The sequence below is a fragment of the Lipophrys pholis genome, assembly GCF_963383615.2.
Source record: "Lipophrys pholis genome assembly, chromosome: 21".
Lineage (NCBI taxonomy): Eukaryota > Metazoa > Chordata > Actinopteri > Blenniiformes > Blenniidae > Lipophrys > Lipophrys pholis.
In genome coordinates, this window is record NC_137649.1 from 9544569 (window position 1) to 9566240 (window position 21672).

General features: G+C 42.6%; 1 protein-coding gene across 4 annotated transcripts in view; it reads right to left on the reverse strand.

Moving 5' to 3' along the window:
* sash1a (SAM and SH3 domain containing 1a) overlaps positions 1–15936 on the reverse strand; it is a 146354-nt gene extending 130418 nt beyond the window's left edge. For 3 of the 4 annotated variants that reach the window (XM_080491342.1, XM_080491341.1, XM_080491338.1), the window contains exon 1: positions 14956–15695. In XM_080491342.1, coding sequence (XP_080347468.1) covers positions 14956–15456 — 501 coding nt within the window. In that variant the 5' untranslated portion in view covers positions 15457–15695. Of the gene's footprint in view, positions 1–14955 lie in introns of all 4 variants that reach the window. The other variant, XM_080491340.1, reaches the window with a different exon arrangement.
* Positions 15937–21672: the final 5736 nt, after the last annotated feature.

A 21672-nucleotide genomic window follows, 5' to 3' on the forward strand; every position in this document is an offset into this window, starting at 1 on the left:
ACTCGTCCCTCCCCTCTCCCTGGAAAAGCAGAGAATTAATAATAACTTCCTGCACGTGTGGAAATGTGGAACTTTGCATGTTTCAGCGCCCCGAGCGGCTCTCGTCACCAAGCGTGAACCACGCTTCCTGTCTTGTTGCTGCCATTTCCGCCTCTGTGGAGACCAGATGAATGATTCCACTCAACCTCTAACCTTCAGTAGGGGGATACGTGACACACAGTTAGGAGCACATTAACAGCTGAGGGCTCGCGGGCGTGCCACGATTGGCTGAGTCAGGATATTCCTACAGGACATGCCTGAGTCCAACCCTTCAGGATGGAATGACCGAGAGGGTCTTCATCTCTGGTAATGCATTCCTCAAAGGACTTGGTATTTAGCAGAAAAGTGTTTAAGGGCAAGAGCTTATAGAACATTCTACCACTATGCTGCCACACACACTCAATCTTTCAACACATACTGACCTACTTCTTCAGCTTTAGCTTGCACCCTTGAGGGTTAACATGAGAAATGAAAAGCAAATGAAGCAGTTGAGGGAATTATAGCACTGGGACTGTGTCACCTGGTGTCCGTGAATAAATGACACCCTGACAGCCCTAACTGGGCTGCAAGGCCCGATCTCAGTCATTATGATTACTGCAGCCGGCATAGCGGCGATGCCTGTCGCTGGGCTTATTGTCCACAGGATCACAGGAGAACACGCCACCAAAAACCCCTCAGCGGTGCTTCTGCATGTTGCCTTGGCAACCTATTACAGTTAAAAAAAAAGAAAAAAACACTTTCATGGCTTGGAAAAGAGGAAGGATGGCAGACTTGACATCCCATAATGAGTGAGCTGTGAATGGAGTTCAGTGGGGGGGCTTTACTCAGGGCTGTGGGGACTGTCAACATTAAATACCCAGACTTCATGTTCCCTTTCAGAAAGGAGAGAACACCCAATAGACAAGTTGTCACATGGGACAGCCAAATACAAAAAGGCTTAACAGCATCAAAATATTGAACTTGTTTACAGCGCGGGCAGAATGGAGGTGCACTGCAGTGGCAACGTATTAAAAGAGGACACTCAGTGTCCGATAGGAGCTGAAGGGTAGATGATTCTGGGGTGGCCGATATCAGATTGTGTGCTCAGGCACACACGGACACGCGCACGCACGCACGCACGCACGCACGCACGCACGCACGCACGCACACACACACACACACACGCGCACACACCATAAAAAAAGCTTTGTCACATCTCTGCTTGTGTTTTACATCCCACGGCAGTTTCTATCTCCCGGGGAGCCAAAGTGCTGAGTCAACTGTAAGTGTCCTTGGCGAGAGTCTGCATGGCTTTTACTCAGTCATTGGACTACAATAAGTAGAGAGAGGTTGAAATGCTGAACATGATCAGGAGTTTACTGTGAAAACGACACAGCTAATAAATATACAGCATTTTGGTTTGGTAGGTTTAAAAAAATAAAAAATAAAAAAATAAATGCCTGAGAAAAACAACCATAGAGACAATGTCACATTTGTGTTTTTGTCCATATTGCAATTTAATCTACAATGCAGTCACATAGTCCCAGAGAGAAAATCAGCAGCCTGCTAAACAGGAGTCATCAGACTCTCCCTGACAGGATCTGAGCCATGCAGATATTGAGCAGACTACACAAGATGATTTCAGAGACCCCTGTGGACGAGTGGGATGTTATCTGGCACTGAGATGCATGTCTACTTTCTCAAGCGGCAGCCGGCACACAGTGATGCACATCAAGAGAGCACAAGAACGCGATGAGACAACCATTACAGAGCAGCAAGAACACACACACAAAAAAAGTAGTTTGCTTTTTCAATATACTTTGACATTTTATTTTATTTTTTTCATTGATTCAACTCAATTTTAAAAAGTCATTATATTAAAGAAATCCTCAGGTGGGCTGGAATTACAGGAACAATGGTTTAAAACAGCGTTTCCTTCTAACATTTATTGTGTGAGGTTTCTATAATGAATTACTGAACATGTTTGGGGGTAACCACATTCAAACCCTTTACACTCAGGGTAATGGCGGCAGAAACTGGTCATATTGACTAATCATTTGTTGCGCGTTGTGCGGTAGATTATGCAAAGCACTTGCAACCACTCAAACTGTGGCGCTGGGATGCCATTTCCTCCGGTCTCTGTATCCATTTTTATAGATGGAGTGACTGTTCAGTTTCCTGTAATGCTGTTTACCTGAAAATGAAAATTGTTTCTTCTTGGAGCCTAATGCATTATGTTGTGTTTGATGGCACAGTTTTATGTTGTTGCAGAGCTTTTGAATCCATAAAGAAGTTATTTGTTGTCTATAAGTGTGTGCATGGCTCCATAGTTTTAACTGGACTTGAATGTCATGTTGCTTCCTATATGGCCAGGCAGCTATTTATGGACACAGAGTTATTTGCAGCTTGTTAAAGCAGCAGCATGCACATAATGTCAGTTTAAGGTTTAGCCAGCATATTATAATGAGTTTGTTATATTTGCTTGTTCACATGTAAATTGAATTGCTGGTACAAGCAGTCAACAAACACTACATTTTGACGTTTCCGGGGACAAAATCTAAGCTGCAGGTGACTTTCGTCTTGTTTTTGGTGTGATAGTAAGTAACTACATTTAATAAGTAATCACTATCACTATGCAGTATTGTGCACAATGCAGTTGTTTTAATGTTATGGACCAATAGGAAACAAGACAAACAAGGAAAGTGATGACTGTAGGAAGGAGAGAAATAGAAAAAGTGTGCAAGAGAGTGCTCCAATAAGAAATTGTGGACACAAAATCTTAAAACTTAAAGTGTTCAGTATATTTGACAGTGATCCTTCCTTATATTTGTAATCTGCACGAAAATACAATGTCAATTTAAGAGTCCAATGGCATTAAGGAGTGGATTATCTCAAGAATAGGTCTGAATTTCTTAACTAAAATGGTACAGCAATATTCTATTAATTGATAAAAACAACTTTCGACTTTCAGCTGCAATGCCACACCTCACAAGCTACTACTTCTTAAATACATCGAGTACCCAAAGTCAGGCATTCTGGAAAACTCTCTAAACATGTTTGAAAAGCATTGCCTCTGTGACCGAAATAAGCAATCACGTCTGAGTCTCAGCCGCTGAGGACATAATGCCATTTCATAACAAAAGCCCTCTCAAGCTTTCAGAAGAGGGTTGATCATCAATATCCTCATTAGGATTACAGGAGAAGCCTTATCATAATCAACAATAAGGACACTTGAGCCTGGTTGTGATTTTGCTGGGTAATGATCATAGAAGCAGTGAGCTGCTTTCATATCTAGATAAACATATTTAGGACATGAGCTCAAGATCTTCTTTAAAAGAAGGCCTGCTTTTTTTATTTTTTTTGTCCTAGATGGCATTACAAGAGAAACGGATATTGTGTGTACAGGTGTATTGAAATCAAAACCACAAAGATAACACCGTAGCAGTATATCATCAGAAAGTATTGCATTTCTCTGTACCTTTTCAATACAAAAGCTCTAACTGTAAACTCAACCCAAGTAGATTGTACAATATGAGTGACTGCTTTACATAACAATTGGTATAAACTGAAGCTGTGGGATTCCTGCATGACAATGAGGACCATCTTCACATAATCGAACAACATTCGCTGCGGCACCGTCTTCTATTTCCCAAAACAAGCCTAAGCTTGGCTGTGGTGAAGACCTTTTGTCATCTTAGAGGAAGTATAAGCTACATAATCTAGTCTTTTGACCCAAATGTACTTGTTCCACTCAAGGATATAAAGGATGAAAGTAACTAGATGGCAGTTCAGGGCATATACCGTAGTTCCAGGAATAATCTGGGTGAAGTGAGGTCACTGTTTGATTTGGGGGTGGGTGGGTGGGTTGCACTTAATGTTTTAGCTGTTCCATAAATGGAGCGGACAGGGATCAGAGCTGCAGGGGCTGCTGGGAGAAAAAGCTCAGTCTTGCAGTCTATTGTTCTGATCTGACAGTGGATTCTCACCAGCGGGGGGAAAGACTATTTCTTCACGGACGAGGCTGAGTGACCATAACAAAGGAACAGATCACCATGCAGTTTGAGGGAGAGCCAATCGATTGCAAGCATTCCCATGGCGCGATTCTACTCAAAAGCATGTGCATTTCTTTCGTGGTCACTGTTGATGCTGCATGAAAATCTAGGCGCAAGAAGGATAAAATCCCCAAAACTGCAAATATTCTTGAATCCATCCATCCTTAATGTAATCACATCTTAGTCTCAATCCAGTTTTTAATCAGGTAATACGTCCTGAAGAAAAATTACTGTAAGGCATTCAATTTTCATGCTACAGATTGCTCTCTCCGTAGAGAAGTGCTTCACTCAGTCACTTTAAACTGGAACCTCAGCAATCGCTCCTGCACGGTTTATGAACTGAATCATGATCTAATCATTTCTATATTAATTATTCAACTATTATATGCTTTGGAGCATACAAGATGAGGGTAATTGCCTCGTGCTCAAAGCTGCAACCACATCCTTGTACTTGCAGATAAAAACAGGTTATTATAAATATATCATGGTTATGAACTTGATAGCAGTAGTACCCACTGGAAATGTCTCAAATGAGAGAAGATTGATGAGTGTTAATATGTACACCACACACACTTTCCTCTGTCAATCAAGCCGCATGTTGACCAGCATTTCATTTGTAGGTTTTTCTGTCTGAAATTGCCTTGTTGCCTGCCTGTTGGACTTTATCTCTTCCCCTCTGTTGATGTGTCAGGTCTGCCAGTCTGTCAATTTGTATTGCCTCCCGTCTTCCCCGTAAGTGTGCGAGAATGAGGTGAAAGTGGGTGAGGATGCTTGGCAGAGCAGAGAAAACTTGTGATGCACGACCTCGCCGGTCGTCCTCAGATGGAGGGCCGTCAGTCGGGCTCATTAATCGTTCCCTGTGGCATCGACACTGTGCTCTTCCACGGATTGAGGTGATCTACCAGATTAACTTCCAGCTGCAACCATCGCCACTGTTTGTATCACCAGTCTGCTTTGCAGGGGTCATTGTCCTCAGAAACAACAACAAATAATCAGACAAGCAAAGACTGAGCCACAGTACAGACTTTTGAGCTTAGCTGTCCTCATTAGTCCAGAATTTTCCACAAAAGACACCAGAAAAATTCAAATATTAAACATAAGCTACTGTAGATGTAATGTTACTTCAAAAGACTTCCATGTCGAAACAAATATGGACTTAGCCTAATCCTATTTAAGCAAAGCTGAGTATCAGAAATCTGTCACTTGACTGGTTACATAAACTCCTGCGTCGGAGTAGTAGCCACACCAGGCCAACTACAGTAAGGAAGTTTTCCCACAGAGATCTCTTCATGAACGATCCCCAACTAATGAACCCAAGTTTCCTGGTGACTTTGTTAACGTGTTCAGCTCAAGATAAGCTTTGAGTTCGTTTGCTGATATCAGGAACTCTAAGACTGAACGATATGAAATCACTGTCTGGGATAATGGCACGAAGCCCTGAAGGCCAACCCCAGGATGACAAAAGTGCAATGGGCGGATACACTATGCATTTTGAGGTCTGTCTGAGTGCATTTCCTTTTAGAAAAGACTGTCAAGGGTCATCACAGTAAACTGTGGCTGTTTTGGCGAAGCACTGTGTAAAAGATCCGCTGACATGAAAATTGTGGTTTTATGGTTGACCTACAATTTTAACCAAGGGGACAGAAATCAGACATTAACAGAGGACGACCTTAGACGGCCACATGAGCATCCTGAAATTCAACCATATCATCAAAGAGGTTTAGATACGTCCAGCGGGAAGCACACTGAAGTCTTTGTTCTCATGAAGCACAAACTTGGCAGCGGGGTCAACACATTCAGTGACAACAACAGTTTTTGTCGGGTACGTGTCCATTTCTGTGTATCCCATTCAAGTATGCCTACAATGAAGTGGATGCCCAACTGAAAGGAAATCCATTTTTGCACATATTCTCATTTACACAGTATAAATAAGTATCTCTTGAGTGCACTCATTCTGCATATTTGGGGTAAGATTCGAACGTCTGATTTGAATGTGTTGTTTGACTTGAACAAACAAAAACTTCACCACAGTCCTATCTGCAGAAGCCTCAGATATGCAACTCCTAGTGAACCTTTAATGACGCCAGACAGCAGATTTAAAGCCTCAAGAGGGGTTTTTGGTCCGGCTTCACAGTTACAGTACAAACTCTTCATCCCCGCGTGAAGCAGAGTGGCAAGTGATTAGCATTTAATGAATAGAACTATTAAGTGTAATGTGCACAGAGGTCAAAAAGCAGCAATTAGTGTGATGAACTCTCGCCTTCCATACTGAACATGTCGAGATTGATGACTTTGACTTGCTGGCAGTATCCCAAATGCACAGAGCTGCTAGAGTTCAGCCTAATCCTCTTTTCAAGGAAAATAAAACAATGAAACATTTAAACATTGCTCTTTACATTCTCCCACATGTTCCTAATTGAATTTCACACTTAGTCATGACATTAGTTGAACATTTATTACAATTTGTGCGTCCACCACAAGCACAAAACGACCACGTGTGCATTGTCTTATGGTGAAAATGTCAGTTTTCTGGGAGGATACTTTGCATAATCTGCCATCGCATACTTCCCTCCATTACATTTAGCAGTATGAAACAAGCTCAGAGAGAACTGATGAGCAGAAACGGAGAAACAGAACACACACAATGCTCAGGTTAATTTGTTTGGGAACCTGTAAATGCTTTCAATAATTGAAGATGTCATACCACACAAGACGACTGCATACCTATGGCAGGCCGTCTGTGCTTCTAAAAAGCCCATGTGCAATACAAGTTTAAGGTGCGAGAGCGTTTGTGTGAGCGTGTTTAAGGAATGTAGAAAACTACCAGGTAATTAGGGTTCAGATTCAGGTATGCAGAGCCGCGGGGAACACTGAGCCGAACAGACAGACAGACAGACACTCGGTAGGTTTTGTATGGCTTAATCACCTGCCAGGCACAACCACTACAAAAGCACTCAGGTAGGAACATATCGACACTGGTGTGGTCTCCATGATCAAAGCTTTCAGCGTCGCCCTGCCCTCATGCTTTCGAAATGGACCAATTAGGAGTGAGGAGAGGTGGAGGGGTTTTAGCGTCGGTTGTATTGCGTTCCATGCGCCCAGCTGGCAGCGGCTTCAGACAAGGTAATTATACACACTCTCCTGTCTCTCTCTAACACTCATACTCTCAGTTATCATGCCTCACTCATCTCTCTACACCCCGACATTACATCCCTTAAACACAGGCCAAGATTATATGGGCCGACATGAGCCAAACTGTAGCTGCATGTGGGACAATTAAGGTCTGTTGCAAGCAGGTGGAGGAACATCGACCCTCCCAAAGCTGCTTGACGCCCGAAGATAAACAACCCTGAACGTCATCAAGACTGGCAAACGAGCATACACCTCCACCCTCATCATTATGATTTATGGAGCCTACGATTTGCAGAAAACATTGTCATTGGTCACTCTTAAGAGCATCTTTACAGGAAAGAGGATTAGTCAGTTCATTCGGGGACATCGTTCAGATGCGAGGCTTAACAAAATGATGAGTAATTTATTTATTTATTTATTTTTCAAAAAGCAGACATCTGCTCATGGAAAAAAACCAACATAGAAATAGCTTTTTTGAAATATCTTCACAAACTAATTGATCATTTGGTTCTGCACTGTGGTGTAACATACCACTCACCTCTCGCAGTGAACAGTGTGGCGTTTGATTGTTTACACTCCCAACTTTCTCGAGAAATCCAAAAGGAAAAGCATTCTAATTCAATTTGTGATTCTGGGATTTTTCAAGGTGTGAGTATGTGTGTGTGAGAGGGGTATTTGTCAGTCTTTAGGTGTTAGTCCTGTGATAGACTGGCGACCTGTCCAAGAATTACCCTGCCCTTTGCCCGGTGTCAGCTGGAATCGCCTTCAGCTCAGCCCTCACCCCAAACTTAAGTGAATGTGGCTGTAAAAAAAAATAAAAAATCTGTATGGATGAATTTACTGACTTGAAATTACACAAAAATTCCCACCTGCAACTTCAACAGCAGACAAAAAACAGCTGAAACACCGAGTCAGCATTTTAAAAGATCATCTCGACGTTATGACTTAAGTCGTATTTCTTTCATCAATATGTCGGAGAATAAGAGTTATCAAAAATTTAAACGGTGGATTAATCATCAGCTGCTAAACTGAGTTGACCCTTTCGCCGGGATTATAATTTGCACAAATAACTGTAAGAGAGAGAGCCGCTTAGCCTAAAGCTTGAGCAATATTTAAATCTATGGCGCTCCGATACTGCTGTCAGAATTACAGCTTTATTTGATTATTTCAACCTCTATATCCTGTATTAAGTTCTGCTCAACATTTCCAGGGTGATATTAAAGAAAAAGGCACATGGCTTGAAGTTTAGCTATCAAACAGTTTATCTTCATAACTTTAACAAAGCTGCTTTCGTGAGTGACCTCATGGCTTATAAGTGTGCTTTCTAGGACTATAGGTCACATACCCACATGACCACCCAAGGCAAAACGACAATCCCAACCCCCCACGAGAGTGATATGTTCATGCGGCATCTATTCAGTATCTGTTTATGGTGGTGTGTTTCCAACAAAAACTGTTGCTTTTATGGGAGAGGGAAACCTTAATGATCCCCTCTCGAGTAATCACCGTGAATGTATTAATCAGTGTGTGCAAGACAGAGATGTCGAGGCAGAGAAAACACGTGTGGATGTGTTGACTTGCAAGTGTGTTTGCAATCTGGATTCAGACACAGACAGATGCTCAGGCCTGCTCTCTTGTCATCTCTGTTGTCTCGCCATTCTGCTGGGGCACCTGATGTCTTCATTATCAGCAGTGGAGGGTTGTTATTGGGGACAAAAACTGCAAAAAACGGTAAACGCCACAGCATTTTTTTTTGGGAGGACAATAACTTTTATGTTGATGCATTTTGGCTTTGCCAGCGCTCAGAGAATTAGTGAAGAATAGTGTAAAAGACAAACATGTTTTGAGCAGGGACCGAATGTTTAGCTTCTCCGTTTGCTGTTTGCTGACAAGCCTTCTGTGGACTGAACCATGAAATGTACCAGTGTGTTAAAAAGATTTGACACAAAAGTACAGAGGATTTTTTTTTTTTTTCACATGTCAAACAACTTTGCATGAAAATAAAGCCTATTTCTGACATTGAGCTTATATAATCCACATTGATGGGGGTTTGGTGAAGCCAACTAAAAACATGCAATCGTGGCAGTTCCCCTTGACATCAGGCCTTCAAATTTCATCCAGCAGCACAAAACGTAAATTAGGAAGAACAAATCAGCTAAACGACAGAATAAAAGAGGAGCTGGAACGGGTAAAAAGAGGAAAGGTGTGTTAGTACTGATGCTGCAGACTTCACTGGTGCCGATTCTATATGCGTCATGTAGACAGGCTGTCTGGAAGCTGCTAAAACCTTGGACCAGAATAGCTCTGATAATGTATCTGTCATGAATGTGTGTCATCAGGACCAGTCCCCCCCACAGTGTGGAAAATGAAATGACCGCCTGCTCTGCTTTATTTAAAGCGGTTACCATGACTCCACAACTTTAGGTGATACATACTGTAAGTCACGCGTTACTTACTGTAAATACATCTCAGGAGACTGGAAGAAATAGTGTTTGCTCTGAGAGCATTAGGACAATTATTCAGTTTGAACTGAACATAGAACATAATCTTGGCTGACGACTTGTGCAGAGAGAATATTCAGTGCAGTTTTGATAAATTGTAAATCTGAGCTCTGCGAGATGTAATCTTTCCAAACACGTTCACAAGGCTGGGGGGAATAAAATGAGCTTAGAAACTAGTTGGTGATGTGAGAAACAGCACAGCGGGAGCAAGCCCTGCGAGCTTCTTCCTGCTTAAATGAGAAAGCCAGTTGCATGTATAATATAAATGTTGCTTTTCCAAATTCACACGTGTTCCCAGGAGATTGGTGGTCCGGTCTTTCTGATGGAGGGACAGACAGCGAGTCTCTTTACTCACAGTCCAAAAAGTAGAACGAAAACAGCCTGTGAATGGATATACTTTTTCTGCGATATGGTTTAGGAAAATAATGGAAGAAACTGCTATTGCAGGTGTTATTTTTATGGACTTATGTCATCAACAATGTATTGTCGTATACAGCCCTGTATGTAAATGGAAGAGGTAGGAAATGTGTTACATACATTTGAAACACACATAACATCCAGCACTCAGATTAGTGTCATTTTCATTGTTTGAGTTGAATCAGCAATTAAGCGTCGTGTTTTGGTCAAGCAGGGTAAAAGCAATGGAGTTGGATCTGCATGCCAGCCATCACTGTTTTTCGAAGAGCGAAGCAGTATTACTGGGAATTTAGGCTGTTCTATGATGGTCCAAATCTCCCAAAATGTGGGTTGTTTATAAGAAGAAGAAAGAAAAAAAAAAGAGCCGCTGTGTGAGCCAAGATGTGACTTCTCTGTCTGATGGGAACGTGATCTCCCTTCCTTCCAGTTCTCCATATAACCCAGCTTTTCTATAATGTAAACAGCAGCTCACTTTGCTAATTGACTTTCTCTGTCCTCTCAGGACAATAGAGCCGGTCCTTGACTTCTTTATGACTTCCCCTTTATGAGTCCTTGGGTTGATTATGCCTTTAAAGGGGGCTTTAATAAAAACTAAGCAAACAGTGCTTTCAGCAGTGCTCATGGAAAACTCTGGGGCTGTCAAGAAAGGCTTTTTCTCTCTCCGTGGCAAAATGCCAGCACTATCACAGCGACCACTGAGGATGAAGACATTCACCAAAAAAACAAAAACAAAAAAAACACAGGCGAAATGAAAAGCTCTGAGTTTTCTCTCAAAAGGTTTTACTCATCAATGCAAATATAAAAGCTCAAACTTTGCAATAAACGGCTCATATTAACTTTAAATAATGACTTTCAGGGTACATGTGCATCATCAAATGCACATGCAGTATGCATATACAGTACTTATAGGAAAATCAGTCAGAGGATGTTAATCCAATTCAGTTTCAGCTCACCAGACTTTGCAGCTGGACTACGAATGTATATGTTTAGGGAGTGCCGGAGAGGAAAGCTCTTGATTAATTTAATTTGCAGGAATTACTTTTCTCACCAAGTCTTGGAAACAGTCCAGTGAAACCCGAGGGCCTTCAATAACCACAGAGGGCTAAAAGAAGGTCATCTTAAACAAAACACTAATTTCCTGGCTAGGCAAAGCGTGTTGGAATATTAATCAAGATAAGAGGCCTGAAACAGGAAGCGAGGTGAATGTTCAGCATGTAAGGTGCTGAACTGCTTTTTTTTTTTTGCTAAAAGAAAAAGAAAAGTCAGTTAAAAAGTTGCTTTCTGCTGCTGCGTCCTCCCGGCCAGACACAACACTCCGGAGAGTCCACTGCATTTCTGACATTCTTCCAGCCAGTTGAGCTGCCGCCCTTTCACGACTGTCACTAGTAACATTTGATCAGCTGTTTTTGTGGGGTCACGGAAAGGCCTTGACGACCAAACTTTCCCCGCAAATCAGTCAGTCCAAACACTGAATCTTCTCCAGCAATGGAAAACAATGTGCCCATCTATTTACAACCCTCTCTCTCTCCTTCTCTCTCTCTCTGCTTGATAATCAGATTTTTAATCGCCCACCCATCAGCACAATGCTGGACACTTGCCTCCGCTGCCTCTTTCAATAGACGGAAATTGGGAATGCAAAACAGAGCAGTAGTGAAAGGACATGTGGCTCCATAAGCTTCCATACAAACAATGGAGAATCTCCCGCTGTTTAGCCTCTACTTCCTCCTGACACACGGCACTAACAGCCAGGCGCTATTATGACTGACTGTGTCTGTTTCCAGCACCGGCGCCTGGATGAAACCAGGAGGGGAAAACATCTTCACATAATTTCATGTCAAACAGAAAATCAATGATATGTCTCTGAAAATGAGCAAAGCGTCAGAAAATGGCAAAAATGAACTTTAATAATTACAGATAAAGTAGAATTCTTTGTCAAACCTTTCGGCGTGAGCACTTAAATTGTGTCCCGGAGTCAAAAAGGCCGGAACAAACACAGACTTTAATATAAAAATCATTCAACCTACATGAAATATATAATCAACAGAGAAAAGCACGCAGAGACACGAACAGCCGATGGCAGTAGTCTCAATTATCAAAAACTTTGTGAAAGCAGTGAAAGGCACAACCACTCTTTAAAAGGTCCCCTCCAGGCAAGAACAAAGATAATTTACAATGTTCTGAACTTGTGTCTGACATGGTTTTTCTTCAGAAACAAATTACACTTAATGAGGTTGCAATTCTGAAAAAAATATATATATACTGGTACTTCATTCTACGGTGAAGAATTAAAATGCCAACTACGTGATATAACTATCCTTTTTTCACATTGCACCTGTGCAAACTGACTTTCAAACTAAACGTCACAAAAGCGGCTCACAGGTGCACGATTTACGCCCAGACTAGAAACTTTCCCCTTTCAGCAGAGAAATTCAAAGGCAGCCCTGCAGTTAAAGGCACAAACTGCAGAGTGACACTTGTCATTCATGATATGGACCAAAGGCACAGTTTTGAGAGAAAAGGAGCTTTGAAGATCAAAAAAAATTGTTTTTCAATGCCCCCACATTGCCACTGATCAAAATGGAACCATCGTTAGTTTAAAGGTTTACAAATGTGGTCTCACAAGGAAGACACTGGACAAAAGGATCGATTCCACATCTTCATGTATAGCATGGTGCTTCATTCTGGAAACAAGGTAAGTGTGACTGAAGAAAATGAATAAATAAATATCTATTATTAACTGTGTGACTGCAATGCATTTAACAGGAAAGTTATCACTAGGATCATTGTGGCTTATAGTGTTCCCCATTGAGACAGCCATAAATGTTCAACCTAGGGTAAAGTGTTTGTTTACATCACAAGAAATAATATTCCATCTCAGACGAGGGGTCTCTGCGGCCTTGATAGAAATCGTGAGTATTTATCACAAGCTCAAGAGTCCTTTCAGTGAATCGTCTGGTAATGGGTTGTCTCAGAAGACTTTCAGCACATACTGAAGAAGAGGATTTTGTGAGTCTTGGTGCTCAGATTGTCGATGGTTTTGCTTAATGACAAACACTAAAGATGTAGCCACACAAAGCGGCTCAGAAAGAAAGGATGGGGCCTGGAGCTCGGGCACATTCCTGTGTACCAACAACATAGCCAACAGCTGAAATGTGGATGGATATCTTAGTTGTGCTATACAATGACCATCTCCGGAGGCTGACATTGTGTGTCCAATAATTGCCCCGGGTCTGCCTCTCTGCTACAAGTCTCCTCCGGGGGTGACATCTTGTCTCAAGGGCAGCGAGAAGGTAGATATCTCCAGACCAATCAGAGGCCGGTTCGTCAAACTCCATCGGCTGGTTACAGCTCCATCTCCCACACTCCTCTCACTCCTCCTGGGGAGAAAAGCACTGGGCCAATTCAAAAACTGCAGGGTTGTGCACACACAAAGACGGCTGGCGAAAGACAGAAATACCTTAACCTGCTCAGGCCTCTTAAAAGCCCAAATGCATTTTATTTTTTGGGATTGTTTGTTTTTTGTGCTTCCAAATGCACACAGCCTTCGAAAGGGAAAGCCAGTTTAACCCTCAGGAAGCAACACTTTGTTTCAGACACGGCCTGATAGTTAATCCCCCCCACAAATCCCAAATCTCTGTGGGATTCACAGTCAGCCAAAGTGGCAAAATTTACAGATAAAAAGAGCTTACAAAACATGCAGAAACTGCAGCCGCTTCCAAATTTAAATAGCTAATTTGGACACAATCGACTCCTAAATATGATATCTAATATAAATCAAAACAAATCATAATGTGGATACATAGCTGTGGACTTAATCAATAGGTTCATAATCAGTTGAATAAAGTGTGGAAGCTCTTAAAGGCTACATAAACTAATAAATCAGTGGAAGTCTAAGCAGCTGCTTTTATGTTTTGTCTTTTCTGCTGACAGGCTGGGAAACTCTCTGTTACGACGTGAGGGGTTGCAACGAAAGGTTGTACACGCAGTGCTGTTTTGAATTATAGTTGTTGCAGTAGAAAAGAACATGTTACAGCCCCAAATAAATTACAGTTGGGATGACTTGTACCTTCCCAGTGGCCTGCAGACACTACAATGACAAGCCTGCCTGTATGTAAACAGCAGTAATTGCGCAGAGCCCTCTCAACTGGTGAGGCATATGATTCAAACCTCATTTACTGCTCCTGAAATCAACACCCTGTGCCCATTTGTCAAAGACCTGTGGTTTATTGGCCTGGTTGGTCCACCCACTAAGTGAATACACACTGAAATCAGTGGACAGGTGAGGTCAGAGTGGATTAATAATCAAGCCAGTAAATCTTTTGCTCCAACAGGGAATCACAGAGAGTGAAAGCTGCTCAGAGCTCCTCCTCTCTGCTTATTGATCTGCCGCAACTTCACCCCAATCATTCACCTTGACAGGGACCACTCACACCTCTGCGAAGTGCAGTGGTCCTGAAAATACTCAGTATCACACTAGCATTTATCTGTGGCTCAGCTTCTCCTTTGATGTTCAACTCACCACTGATATATATGCCTTTTACAGGAAATGTGCCCTGACTGACAGCCTGCTTTCATCCAAATGATAGACATTGCTGAGCAGGTGACAGCCTCCTTTGTGCCACAATGCAAAAACAACCACTTTTGCAAATCACACTGTTTATACTTTCTCCAGACTAGGCGCAGATGTGGCACAGTAAGAATACATTTACATTATGAAAGCTGCATGAAATGAAAGTGTGAGTGTGCATAGAGCTTGTATGTTGTGCTTTCATTCACTGGTTATCATGTATGACTTTTGGATGCTGTTGCCATTGAAGTGCCATGATCAGGGTTACCTTATTAGAGTAGGGCGGCTTGGCCAGGTTGATGCCATCTCTGATGAGCTTATCCCTGATCATGATCTTCAGCTTCAACTTGGGATAAATCACCAGCTCCCTCCTGTTGCCCAGAGTCAGGTTCCTCTGCGCGCCAATGTACCCTCCGTTACGCCCGACCCGGTCACTGTTTGGCTCCGTCCAGGACTTGGATCCTCGCAGTTTAGACTCGTACTCCAACATGTGACCAGTGTAGATCTCGGCCGCCGGTGACATGGGTTCAAGGGTGAAGTACAGTCCGCTGGCCGTCTCTTTGGCTTCCTCCTTCAGCCTGCGCACCGCATCGTGGATCCTCTGCCGGTGGTGAGGGACGTACACGCCGATGGCATCGAGGTCGGGATCTCCGATTTGTTTGCAGACCTCCAGGTCGTCGTATCCGTTATCCACGAAAGATTCGACATACTGGGAAAGCTGGAGGGTCTTCAGCCACTCGTAGACGATGACAGGTCCGTTGGTTGTCATTGTGGCTGTCGCCAAATCGGCTGCGACTCGAGAATTTAAAGAACCCAAAGTAAATGTTACTTCACCGTCCGGCGTTTCAAACGCATTATAAGATTGTCAGATGTGTGCGGGTTCCCTAAATATGTGTTGCACAAATATAAACCGAGTCAAACAATGTGTGGATAATCCATAGCGAAGGTTTGGTTATCATCTGTGGGTGTTTCAATGAAATACTGTAACACCTGTCAATAATGAGAAATTATACCAAAAAAAAAAAAAAAAAGCCTTGAGTTTTACCAGACAGCTTTAAAATCCCACGCGTTATTGGAACATTGATCCCTCCTGCTACATTGACGCACCATGTGCGTCCAGTCCAGATAATTATGCGTCTTAAAAACAAACGTCTCAAAGTATTATTGTGAGAGCTGCTTGGTTAGATTTCCCACGTTACGCACGGCAGCCTCTATCAGTTTCTGCTCCTTCCATCAAGTACTCCTTACCACAGACGGTAACGCGAGAAAGACATAAATCATCCCCCCCCACCCCCCCCAAAAAAAGCCAAACCTCCTTCAAAATGACCAAAAAGTCTGCAGCCTGACGCTTGACTGTTGCCCGCAGGTTGCCGCGCCTGAGCGCTCGGTCTTTACGCGCAGCTGAGTCCTTGCAGCCGGCACATCACTACAGTGGAAACGCTGCCAGAACCCAACATGCTCGCTGCTGCTCCTTTACCGTCCACGCCCCCCCAAAATCTCACACTGTCCATTTAAAAATAGTGATACGACTCCTTTCTCTCTCTTCCAACTTGTCGCGCAGACTCGGGGCTTTCGGCGGCTCTCCAGGTTTGTCACCGACTCGTCCAAAGTTGATCCTTAACGGGAAGCCTTGCGTAAAAACCTGCAGCACAGTCCTAATGGATCATCTTGTTGCTGGATTGTGTGACATTGTTACTCCCCTACGATGTGATTTCTCTCTCTCTCGCTCTCTCTCGCTCACTCACTCTCTCTCTCTCTCTCTCCAACTCATTCAGCATTTCCATGGTTTGGTTTCTAAGCACGCATGAGCTCCCTCTATGTGGAGACTGGGGAACTGAAGATTTCAGAAGCTCTGCAGCCGATGGAGAAAAACAGATATTTCTTATCCGTCTACACAGTATTGACATGAACAGACATCTTGTGCATGCCTTCCAGATGCCTGTACCAAAAATCCAGCACTGCTGGAAGTCACCACCACTAAGAAACAACAAGTTAAAACTATCTGGTAAATCTGTGACTTGGAAGGACGAGGCACGGAGGCGTAAGGGAACAACACTGCATGAGTAAGGCCTGTCTGCTCCGTACAAATGTGTGCCAGGCTCACCAGTGCTGATGCATGCTTTATCAAATGTGAGCTGACAGCTTGTTAGGGGTCAGTTTGATACAATCACTATCTCAGCGCTAAGCTGGAAGTGATTTGCCATGGCCCATTATTACATGCGGCAGGTCTGGAGAACAAACATGGCAAGTCAGTGAGGACTGAGGATGCATATCAAATAGCCCACTTTTGGAAACGCAATCTCAGAAATATGCCCCCCAAAAAAACTCATGTCAGAATGTCAGTATAATATGTCTGCCAGTTTAGCTCGTTCATCACGTTACAGTCCAATCAGATTTGAGTGAGTTGACATTTCCAGTGATTTACCTGTCTTCTGCTGTCACAGTCACAACATTGACATGTTCCTTTGTCTCCCATCTTCTGTAGAGTATTTATCGTTTGCAGTCAAGCATGTAGAGTGTAATGAGTGAACTCAAAGTATATTTTAATACAAGACAACAATGAAATGAAAAGAAAAGACACTGACATTACCACAGGAAGAAAAGACAAGTGCATTACGTCTGATGCCTAAGATCATTCAGACTGAAGACTGATTGAAAACCTTGGTGATTACAGAGACTAAATATTACTCTTTAAGATTCACAGTGAATACAGACCTATCCAGACTTTTCCAACACTCCCTACTGTGTTGGGCAGAGTCACGTCGTTAGATTGCTTACAGGAGCAGGGGATTATGGGAGTACAGTGACAGATGGAACAGGGAGACTGGGGCGCTCTATGGTGGACGCACTCGGAGTGCGCTCTGGCAGTGCCAAGATTGCTGTGTTTCCACTCTGCTGCCCCGGGACACCGCAAACGACCAGAGTTCAAGTCCAAGAGCGGCAGAGGTGGCAACCTTGCACAAGTGTCTTGTGAACTGTTTGTAAATCCAGGCAATTATATCACTCAATGGTTTTCATTCAGGACAAGTACCTAGACTTTAGGAGTGCTTTCAGGCTAAGACAACTTTATCTTCATTAATTGTAATTGCAACCTGAGCAGAGAAGTCAATCTTTTCCAATATCAAGCATTGTGATCATTTTTTGTTTAACCAATGACAGAGAATCACTTTCCAATTAGCCTCATTAAACATAGCATGCTTGTCAGTTATAAAAACCTTTTTTCTTGATTGTAAAGATCTAAAGAGTTTCTTAAGATGCGACTGAATCAGCCTAACATTGTGAAGACCTATGTTGATTTTGCCCTTCTCATTCCTTTTTATCATCATGATTTCTTGTGTCTGTTTTTATTGATCTCGATTGGAAACCATTGCGATTATTGTGAATGGAAAAACGCATTGTGAACAAGCAGAAAAGACCAAAACCATTTATGTTCACCTTGTGATTAACTTGGAAGTATTCATTAAGTAGTAAATCATTTTGAAGATTATAGTCAAAGCATTTTATGTCATTTAACTATCTGATTTATCTACCAATTGCTGAACATTTACTATATCAAGGCACTACCAGATAGTCTGTGGTAATAGTTTTTAGTACTGTACTTTATGACGCCATTGTAGCGTAATAGAAACTGTGGTCTATGTCCTATTCAGGAAAAAAAAAAAACATTGTTCTTACGACTGAGTGCAGCAGTATCGCCCTGGAGCCAGAGAGCTGCTGCTACATCAATAACACCTCAATAACCATCGCTTAAATAAGAAAAAACTCAAATAGGTAGCAGCCGAGCCGGTAAATATGAGAGCGTGGCAGCAAGAGAGAACATTAACATTGCTGCTACTGTCGGCAGGTTGTGTTGATTGAAAGCGACCGGAGAAGGTTTATGGAACAAAAGTTCCAGCAGGTAGGTAGATAGACAATAGTGGCTCTGCAGGGAGCGGGGCTCTTTCTATGCTAATAGTCAAAACTGGGAGGCTTCTGTTTCTCTCCGACAAGGAAGACTTTGGGTATTAGAAAGTGGGGGATATCTGCTGGTTGAAATTTTAGGGTGCCTTTGGCTTCAGACGTCTAGGTTGCACTTTTAGAGACCTCAATTTTAAAATCCTTTGAAGCAGAGAATGGCTTCTGTCCACCTAAATGCAGAAGCGCCATGAAGGTCACGGATGTTGGTTTCTAGGTCAAGGCTTTCAGGGGTGGCTATCAGTCAGTCCCTGATAGATATGTAGGATTTTCTGCTGCAACACAGCCAAGGTGGGGAAAAAGAAAGTGCAAGTACATGCTTCAAATTGAATGCAGTAGACAGCAATAGGCACGCCATTTATTTACTACAAGACATTTCTTTTTGCTCTGCTCACTTGAAAGTAAAGAATGTTTCTCCATTTTTATATTGCAAAGTATTTCTGACGGATAAGTATTTAACTTGTCATGCATACAAGTGTAAATAGGTCAATTTTATTTTACAAAAGGACCAGTGGTAAGAAAGTCGATTGTGTTAGAATCATTATAGTGTTTCTTTTCATTTTTCTTTTTAGAGGTTGATTGGAATTGCCAGATTAAGCCAAAAGAAACAGCTTAAATGTTGTTGTTTTTTTATCAAGAACAGCAAGCAGTTTTGTAGTGACCAGAAATATATTAAAGGCATGATATAAAACCAAACTCTCAGGGTTGTACATAAAAACACAAACCAATTTATGATTAGAATAAATATTTTTTGGGAGAATTATGATGATTAGTAGTTTTGTGGTGAACCCAAAAAATATCAGCAGTAAATCTGCATTGTTTACTGTCTTGGGATGCAATTAAGGGCTAAAATTGAACTACTTTTTGCGGACTTACAAATGAAGGATCGTCCCCTGGAGGATGGTGGGTTTGGGCATCGGACGTATTCTTTTCCAGCCTCCCGGAATTTTAAATGGAGGGAGAAGGAAATAGCTTGATCTGTCTCTGTGCGCTTTAATTACAAACGGCTGGTTGGGCTACCGTCTCCGGAGACCAGAGGTGAAGGAAGCACGTCTGCACCAGCTGCCACTCTGGCTGGCAGCTCACCATCAACCTAAACATCTGCAGACCCAGAGGGGGAGGGAGGAGAGGGTTCGCAGCTCGGGCTTAATGTGGGGATTGCATATCTAAACATATCGGCGACAGACACCTGCCAGTCACCGCAGCAAAAGGAACCGGTCAGTAGGCTCGGCTCCCGCTGGAGAAATAAAAACCGATGCCATCAATCAGACCACTCGTTTGATTTGCAGCAGGAGACAGCATCTTAACTTCTCCTGCGGCCTGGTTCAATAAAAGCTGCAGGCGGTGATGGATAGATCTCCGATCACACATCGGTGGTGATTACCCTGAGTGGAACACCGACTGGAAAGCAAGCCGTCTTCTTTTCAAATGAACACCTACTACACCTAGAACTCTGTATTCCAGCTCAATCAAAGGAGGGTTGTAGCATTGAATGTGGAGAAAATAAAGTAGTAGTGATACAGATTTTTGTTCTTATTGACTCGGTATGGAACGGAGAGTCTTTGGCATCCTGTTTAATCCCCCCGCAACCTGATTTTATACCCACAATATACGTTAATAGCCGAAAGCCTTTCCCAGGGAACAAAACAGAAAGCACATAAAAGAGATGGAGTTTGTGCAGTGCAAGTGCAGAGAACCACGACAATAAAATGTACTGCTAATTAAAATCGCTGGTGTTACAAACCCACCACTTAAAATTTATTGTATTATGGGAGCCAAGAATTAAAAAGTCGCATGGCAGGCTAATGAGCTGAACACATTTAGGCATACACAAAAAGAAAGCCTTTTCATAACAGGTAATACATTAATTTTCGGTAAATGGGTCAGACTGTCTTCAAACATTACATGCTGACACAAAGCTTCTTTGAGCTCGACTGTGTTCAAAATAGAAGGCAGAGCAAAACAAGAGAAAAGCAAAACATTCCTCCGAACAGAAACTTCGGAAATGTGTCGGTGGTTTTGGAGTCTTAAGCCGTTATCATGGAGACCCAGGCTCTACCAAAGAGAGCATTATCAGCCAATATGACTCCCGTTATTGCCTTTGGCAATACTTTAATAAGACCCAGAAGACCTGTGACCCGAGTCGCAGCAGCAGAGCTCGCTGAAGAAAAGATTTGGTGACTCAAAGGGCATCGACTTGCCCACCGGAGCCTCCACTTAATCCCCTGTGAACTGCACTGATATACCATCACAGTCAGCCACAGTCCATATAATTAGTATGGAAGACCATGCAGCGGCCAAGCATAGCAGCATAATTGGAATATGTATATAGAATATGCACATTTTTGACACATGGCCAGTAACAATTTGAGATGTGCAAGTGCGAGCAGTGATCATGCATGTATTCTGGTCTATTTTTATTTTGCTCACAATGCTCACAAAGCATTTGCTTGCAAAAATAATTCTAAACACTTGTTCATTGAGGATGATTATAAATACAACAAGAAATGCATAACATACAAATAACCATAACCTTAAAAAAAAAAAAAGCCCTTAGCACAGCTGTTGATTTAAGGCTGTAGATTCTGAGTTAGCCGTTTGTATTTCTTCAACCAGACTGACCAAACTCCTCCTTTGTTCTCCACAGTTGACTTTAATTACAGCGAGGTATAATCTGGAAGGGTTCGAGTCCGGCTCAAGACGTACTGGAGGATCTCCGACAGGAGATATTGACAGGGAGCACTTCCAGCAAGCCACATCACCTTGTGATCTATAGCCAACCTCAGAGCACAACGGCACCCAGAGGTATAGGGTTTAACTGCCAAACCGGGCGGCTCAATGAGAGATGACTGCTGCCCTGAACGCTCAGTAGAGATTGCTTCATTGCGGAGGACGGATGAATTGTACCCGACTTGTAATTAAATCCAAAGAGACAATGAAATACAAGCAGACAGAGGTGGAAAAAGGTGTTTCACCTAGAACAGGACTTGTGAGATGCCTTTAGCATGACAGCCTGTGTCTGTGTGTCTGT